Source organism: Bos indicus, chromosome 28, assembly GCF_029378745.1.
Source record: "Bos indicus isolate NIAB-ARS_2022 breed Sahiwal x Tharparkar chromosome 28, NIAB-ARS_B.indTharparkar_mat_pri_1.0, whole genome shotgun sequence".
Classification (NCBI taxonomy): Eukaryota; Metazoa; Chordata; class Mammalia; order Artiodactyla; family Bovidae; genus Bos; species Bos indicus.
In genome coordinates, this window is record NC_091787.1 from 10,655,738 (window position 1) to 10,663,926 (window position 8,189).

At 40.2% G+C, this 8,189-nt stretch overlaps 1 protein-coding gene across 3 annotated transcripts in view; it reads left to right on the forward strand.

The window, feature by feature from the left end:
* Window positions 1-4,354, forward strand: part of RYR2 (ryanodine receptor 2) — an 832,848-nt gene extending 828,494 nt beyond the window's left edge. For all 3 annotated transcript variants that reach the window (XM_070781954.1, XM_070781952.1, XM_070781953.1), the window contains one exon: window positions 3,301-4,354. In XM_070781954.1, coding sequence (XP_070638055.1) covers window positions 3,301-3,396 — 96 coding nt within the window. In that variant the 3' untranslated portion in view covers window positions 3,397-4,354. The remainder of the gene's footprint in view (window positions 1-3,300) is intronic.
* Window positions 4,355-8,189: the final 3,835 nt, after the last annotated feature.

Below are 8,189 nucleotides of genomic sequence, written 5' to 3' on the forward strand. Positions count from 1 at the left end.
CATATGATATCACTTATATATGGAACCTAAAGAATGGTACAAATGAAAGTATTTACAAAATAGAAATACTATCACAAATGTAGAGAACAATCTGCCTACCAAGTAGGGAGAAGGGGGGTGGGATAAATTGTGAGATTGGGATTGGGATTGATATATATACATTACTATAAATGAAATAGATAATCAACAAATACTGTATAGCACAGGGAAGTCTACCTGAAACTCTCTAATATACATGGGAAAGGAATCTAAAAAGAATGAATATATGTATATGTAAAATGAGAGCTTCCCCAGTGGCTCAGTGGTAAAGAGTCTGACTGCCAGTGCAGGAGATGTAAGAGATACAGCTTCGATCCTGGATTGGGAAGATCCCCTAGAGGAGGAAATGGCAACCCACTCCAGTATTCTTGCTGGGATAATCCCATGGACAGAGGAGCCTGGCGGGCATTCACGGGGTAGCAAGAGAGTCAGATGCTACTGAGCACACAGAGCATATGTAAAACTGACTCACTTTGCTGTACAGCAGAATCTAACACAATCCTGTAAATCAGCTATAATAAAGAAAAATAAAAATTTCATAAAGACAAAAAATAAAAGGAAACAACTCCATTTACCATTGCATCAAAAAGAATAAAAGTAGCTAGGAATAAACCCACCTAAGGAGGCAAAGACCTTTATTCTAAAAACTATGAGATGCTGATGAAAGACAGATGACACAAACAGATGGAAAGATGTATCATGTTCTTGGATTGAAAGAATCAGTATTGTCAAAATGACTACACCACCCAAGGCAATCTACAGATTCAACGTAATCCCTCTGAAATTATCAGTGGCATTTTTCAAAGAACTAAAACAATAAAATGTTTAATTTGTGTGAAAACACAAAAGACCCTGCATAGTCAAAGCAATCTGGAGACAAAAAGATGGAATTCAAGGAACCAGACTCCCTGAGTTCAGATTATACTGCAAAGCTACAATAAAACAGTGCTACTGGTGCAAGAATAGAAATACAGACCAATGGAACAAGATAGAAAACACAGAGATAAACCCACATCAGATCAGATCAGTCGCTCAGTCGTGTCCGACTCTTTGTGACCCCATGAATTGCAGCACGCCAGGCCTCCCTGTCCATCACCAACTCCCGGAGTTCATGTCCATGGAGTCAGTGATGCCATCTAGCCATCTCATCCTCTGTCATCCGCTTTTCCTCTTGTCCCCAATCCCTCCCAGCATCAGAGTCTTTTCCAATGAGTCCACATACCTATGGTCAATTAATCTACAGAAAGGCACTATACATAATGGAGAAAGACATTCTCTTCAATAAGTGGTGCTGGGAAAACTGGAGAGCTCCATGTCAAAGAATGAAATTAGAACATTAACACTACACACAAAAATAAACCTAAAATGGATTCAAGACCTAAATGTAAGACCTGACATTGTAAATCTCTAGGGGAGGAAATGGGCCAAACAATCTTTGATATAAATTGCAGCAATGTCTTTTTGGATCAGCTTCCTAGTGTAATGGAAGTAAAAACAAAAATAAATAAGTTGAATTTAATTAAATTTTTGGACAGCAGAGGATCCATAAACAAAATGAATAAATGACCTGTGGACTGGGAGAAAATATTTGCAAATGATGCAACCAGAAAGGGATTAATTTCCAAAAAACACAAACAGCTCATATACCTCAATATTATAAAAACAAACAACCCAATCAAAGAATGGGCAGAAGACCCAAATAGACATTTCTCTAGAGAGGACATACAGATAGCCAAAAAGCACGTGAAAAATGCCCAACATCACTAAGTATTAGAGAAATGCAAATCAATGATACCTCATTGGAGGTATCACGTCATACTGGTGAGAATGACTCTGATCAGAAAGTCTACAAATAATAAATGCTAGGAGGGCGTGGAGACAAAGGAACCCTCTTCACTGTTGTTGGGATTGTAAATGGGTCCAGCCACAATGGAGAACAGTATGGGGGTTTCTTAAAATACTAAAACTAGAGCTACTCTGTGATCCAGCAATTCTACTCCTGGGCATTATCTGGAGAGAACCATTCATTTGAAAAAATACATGCACTCCAGTGTTCATTACAGCACTATTTACAATAGCCAAGAATGAAAACAACCCTTGTATGTATATCACACACATACAAACACAATGGAATATTACTCAGCCATAAAAAATGAAATAATGCCATCTGCAGCAACATGGATGAACCTAGAGATTATCATACTAAGTGAAGTCAGAAAGAAAAGAACAAATATCATATGGTATCTCTTAAATGTGGAATCTATAAAAATGATATAAATTTATATATAAAACAGAAATTGACCCACATACATAGAAAACATATCTGTAGTTACCAAAGGGGGAGAGGGGTGAAGGATAAATTAGGAGTTCGGGATTAACATATACACACTGCTGCTGCTGCTGCTGCTAAGTCGCTTCAGTCGTGTCCGACTCTGTGTGACCCCATAGACGGAAGCCCACCAGGCTCCCCGTCCCTGGGATTCTCCAGGCAAGAACACTGGAGTGGGTTGCCATTTCCTTCTCCAATGCATGAAAGTGAAAAGTGAAAGGGAAGTCGCTCAGTTGTGTCCGACTCTTCACGATCTCATGGACTGCAGCCCACCAGGCTCCTCCATCCATGGGATTTTCCAGGCAAGAGTAAACATCTACACACTACCATATGTAAAACAATCAAAACTACTGTGCAGCACAGGGAACTATACTCAATATTTTCTAATAACCTATAAGGGAAATGAATCTGGAAACAATACACAGACATATATATGCACACACGTATATGTGTGTGTGTGTAACTGAGTCACTTTGCTATTCACCTGAAACTGTCTCAACACTGTAAATCAACTATATTTCAAGTAAAAAAAAATAATAAAAAGAAATAATTGCATATGACATGTTTAAGGTTCTGATCAAGCTATTTGAAATTCTCCCTCTTCAAATATTCACCTCCTGTTGTTAATAGTTTGAATGGTGAAATTAATAATACTAATTTTAAGGAATTCTCAAAATCATATATCACAAATAGTTTTTTATCATTATTATGGTCAGGATGAAGATCCATTATTAGTAGAAACAACCTGGAGTATTTAGGCATCATCTAAATGAATCTGAGACTCTCTAGTTAATATAACTATATGTAATACACCATGATACTTTGTGATATATATAATAACAAATTTGAGTTTCTTTTTATCTTGTATTTTGTGGTAACACACAGATCCTAAGGAAAGACATGTTGTTAACACATTGCCTTTACTTTTACAGGAATCTTATGTTTGGAAGATGTATCAAGAAAGGTGCTGGGAATTTTTCCCAGCCGGAGACTGTTTCCGGAAACAGTATGAAGACCAGCTAAATTAATCTCAGTCCCAGATCACCTCCAAAAACCAAAACACACACACATGCACACACACACACTCTCTCTTTGTCTCTGTCCTTCTGTTTCTAGACTGTCTCTCTCTGTTCTCTTGGAAACATCTTGCTGATGTTGTGAACTGCCAGCGTTGGGAGCTGTGTTTCTGAAGACCTGACTCTGCTTTTCCCCCCACCTAGGGTATTTTCTTGAAGAATAATCTAAATTCATACACAGAAAAAATAGGAATTTTGAAAAGAAAAACATTCTGGAGATTCTCAATCATTATTATACAGACAGATTTCCTTCTGAGACTCCTGGAAATCTGCTTGCACTCTGGACATTCACAGGGAAGCGTGGCAGCCACACTCATTCAGCCTCTTTATTTCACCATCCGGAAAGGAACTCTCTAATGGTCACAGAGCACTGTAGCACTTAACAGATTGCTGTGGACACCAGTTACGAAGGGAAATAGTGCCTTACTATATGTGGGTTGAGCTATGCAGAAGATATGTGCATGAAAAAAAAAAATTCTTTATTTTCTTTATGTCGACTTTTTTTCTTAGTTAGATTGACTTTTGTGAGGGTTTTTTTTTTTTGTTTTTCTTTCATGCTTTTCTTCGGTGGGGGAGGGTAAGAAAAGCAGTTTGTGTGCACCTTTTGAAAAAGACGGGTGGCCTGTCTCAGGACGAGAGGAGGTTCTTCTCATTCATCCAAATTCCCACTTCCCCTCCCCCTGTGCTCCTGCTCTTATTTTGGTAATGCTCTGATGCAATATTGCAACTTTATGAAATCTTTGTATGAAAACAAAAAGACTGCAAAAAATACACTTTCAAAAGAAATAATTTATTGCATGTTTATTATGCAAGTTTAAACAAACCAAGAAAACTTTCAGAAGCAAATTGATCCACGTGAGAGAATTTTCATGATAATTATATTCATAGTAATAAAGTGTTGTGGGCTTAATTGTGTATTTGGAGCCAGTGTCATCCACATATGATACATTATGAACTTGACAGTAGTTTTGGGTTTTTCTCTTTCTTTTCAGCCACCTGTGATCAGTTGTGGATTAAGGACTTCTTTTCAGGCCATTTTTTTAATCTCAAAGCTGAAGCAATATCCATTCAGGGATTTCACCAGTTGCATCAAAAAACATGGATGATAATATCAATCACTCCATTTTGAGTCCTTTTAAATGTGATGTGAATCTTTACAAATAAAAAGATTCAGAATGGAAGCAAGGTCATTTTGCAAATATTGGCGCTCTTTTATTACAAGTCTGCTTGTTAATTTTAGAATTGTAAAACTGCTCTGATTAAACTATTTAACTAACTTTCTCACCTTCTTCTTTTTCCATTTCACTTATAAACTGGGATTCATCCTAAAAGCCTTGAACTTTCAGTTGAGTGTGTCTAGGGCAATCTAAACACTGCCTTAAAGCCCATCATACTTCCCTGTAACTAAGCAGGTTCTCATCACATACGATTATGGAACCTCAGAGCTGTCTAGCATTTTGAATCACCTAGCCTCATCCCCATCATTTCTTTATTTTGGGGTCATCCAGATTTCTTAGAAATCACCAATGACAGAAAAATCAGTTCAGTTCAGTTGCTCAGTCGTGTTCAATTCTTTGTGACCCCATGAACCACGGCACACCAGGCCTCCTTGTCCATCACCAACTCCTGGTGTCCACCCAAACCCATGTCCATTGAGTCAGTGATGCCATCCAACCATCTTATCCTCTGTCGTCCCCTTCTCCTCCTGCCCTCAATCTTTCCCTGCATCAGGGTCTTTTCAAATGAGTCAGCTCTTCGCATCAGGTGGCCAAAGTATTGGAGTTTCAGCTTCAACATCAGTCCTTCCAATGAACACCCAGGACTGATCTCCTTTAGGATGGACTGGTTGGATCTCCTTGCAGTCCAAGGGACTCTCAAGAGTCTTCTCCAGCACCACAGTTCAAAAGCATCAATTCTTCGGCACTCAGCTCTCTTCACAGTCCAACTCTCACTTCCATACATAACCACAGGAAAAACTATAGCCTTGACCTGACGGACCTTTGTTGACAAAGTCATGTCTCTGCTTTTCAATATGCTGTCTAGGTTGGTGATCACTTTCCTTCCAAGGAGTAAGTGTCTTTTAATTTCATGGTTGCAGTCACCAATCTGCAGTGATTTTGGAACCCAGAAAAATAAAGTCAGCCACTGTTTCCACTGTTTCCCCATCTATTTGCCATGAAGTGATGGGACTGGATGCCATCGTCTCCCAAGTTAGTTTAATTTTTATCCAGCTTTCTTTCATTTTAGACAGCTCTTCCTTGTTCAGGGCAAATTTGTTTCCACACTGTAACCAGGGATTCATTTTCTGTCTTAATCTGAAAGAGGACTGGCCCACAAGTTAGTGATGTATTCAACATTCAATTGTTCATTGAACATTTGCCGTGTAGAAAGCATGGTGCTGGGTATCAACTGTCATTTTTCAGCTCATTGGAGCTCTCATAGACATCAGAGCTATAGTACTTAGATTTTGCATTTCTTTTCTGATATTGTAAGGGAGGAAAACTTTGCCCTTCTTCCTTTCTAGGTTCTTTGGCTGTTACATTGACGTAAGACAGATTCACAGGAGAAAAAACAAACTTTGTATGTATATGAGCCTCACAAAAGACATGAAAGTCAGTTGAGGCTTATATACCTTCCTGAGCTCAGAAGGGGTGTGGAGGGGTCTGGGCTCTCAAAGGGAAAGAAACTAATTCACAGGAAAGTGGGAAGAGCAAATATTTGGTGCATAAATATTTGATAAACTATGGATTGTCACACTAGGTATAGGCAATGGGACACAAAGGGGACTGAACAAACGGGTCCTGCCAGGCTACCTCCAGCTTCCCACACCGGCCCACACTCTTTATAGTTATGCCTGGCGTCAGTTCTCTTCCTAGACCAGGTCTTCAATATGAATTCTTTTAGACTCTTAAGGGGAAGGTAAAAAAGCTCTTCCTGTGTATTCTGAGGCTTGGTTGACTTTAGCTCAAAGTAATTCACACATCAAAGTGACACATTCTGGAGAAGCTCATACTAAACCTCTCAGTAACATTTTCATTAAACAGAAGGAGTCAATTTGTACTGTCTCCATCCCCAATCCTGCTTAGGAGGTGACCCCATGTATTGAGGAATTTGGATAAAATAAATGACATCAGCTCTGCGAAACATCCAAGACCACGTTTCCTTTGCCACAAAACACTTCAGAGGAAGTACACGGTGGAGAGGAATAAATGTTTTTCTGGGATATAAAATCTGATAGATTCAGATCTTTTGTTTTTGCCAAAGTCAGTTTTACATGAAACAACAGTACAAGTGAGAGGTGAGTGAACAAATTCCTAGCCGTTACCTGGATACTGCAGATTCTTTTGCCTGGATTCTGCAGATTCTTGTAGATTCCCCTGGTTGACTGCTCCTGGCTTTAGAACCCTAGCAGGTGACAGACAAGTACTCAGGGAGAATCAGAGAAAGAGGCTAAATTCAGGAAACGAAGCTTCCTCCCACTAGTGGCCTCTTGGCATCAGTGTTGGAAGGAGAGGAGAGTAGTTGAGTCGTTCACTTTAGAAACTGTCACTGGTGGTGTCAGTGGCCTACCTTTAGAGGAGGGCATCTCTCTATTCCCTTCTCAAGGCCTCAAAGGGAGGGAGGGTGGCTTTTCTTCCTTAGCATTATTATTAATTCTCCCAGGAAATGTTGCATGAATTACAAACACACTGGGACTCTCTGTTTCTCTGATTAAACTCAGGGCTGCCTGACTCACACTCAAGAAATGTAATCTCTTTAGAAATTTTCAAATATTCAAAAAATAGCAAAGAGTGCTGTAATATCATACCTTCACATCTCCACTTCCACTCTCAACATTTTCTCCCTTTCCTATCTACTCCTCCCACCACTCTTTTTCTTTGGGAAACATCTCTTGATCCTACTCCATAAAATAAACAGTCGTAGTGCTAAAGCAAGCACTTAGCTAGCCACGAGCAGAGAATAGGGGACCATGGGCCAAAGGGCAGGAAACCCCACATCTTGTAAACAACAAGTATGCTTAGGTAGATGAAAAGCAGGAACTTCCAGAATGACAGGAAACCATACATTTTGGGGTGTGTGGCCTGTCCTGAGTGTCCTGAAGGCAGACAAAGAAAGGTAGGAAAAGGCAGGAATTTCTGGTGCCCAAATTCAACATTTTGTTCACTATGCCCTTATTACAATAAAATTAGCCTCGCAGATAAAAGGTTCCCATCATGCACCAATGCCATGACACTTCCGATCAAGGTCAAATAAAACAAAAATCCTTCCTCCCCTCAGGCAGATGGAGCTGGAATGAAAATCAGTAAAAACAAACCCCAAAACCCTCCCTCCCAAATGAATAGTCCACTTCTTCATTTCTATGCCCCACATAACCAGTTTGCCAGAGAAACATGGCAGCCACTCAGCTGAGCCAGCCTGCTCTCCCCTTGAGATATGTGCATGCATGCTTAGTCACGTCTGACTCTCTGCGACGCTATGGACTGCAGCCTGCCAGGCTCCTCTGTCCATGGGATTCTCTAGGCAAGAATACTAGAGTGGGTTGCCGTTTCCTCCTCTAGGTGAAATTCCTCTCCCAGGGATTGAACTTGCATCTCCTGTGGCTCCTGCATTGGCCACTGATCCACCTGGGAAGCCCCCTGAGGGCATTAAGTGAAGTGAAGTCACTCAGTCATTTCCGACTCTTTGTGACCCCATGGACTGTAGCCTACCACACTCCGCCATTCATGGGATTTTCCAGGCAAGAG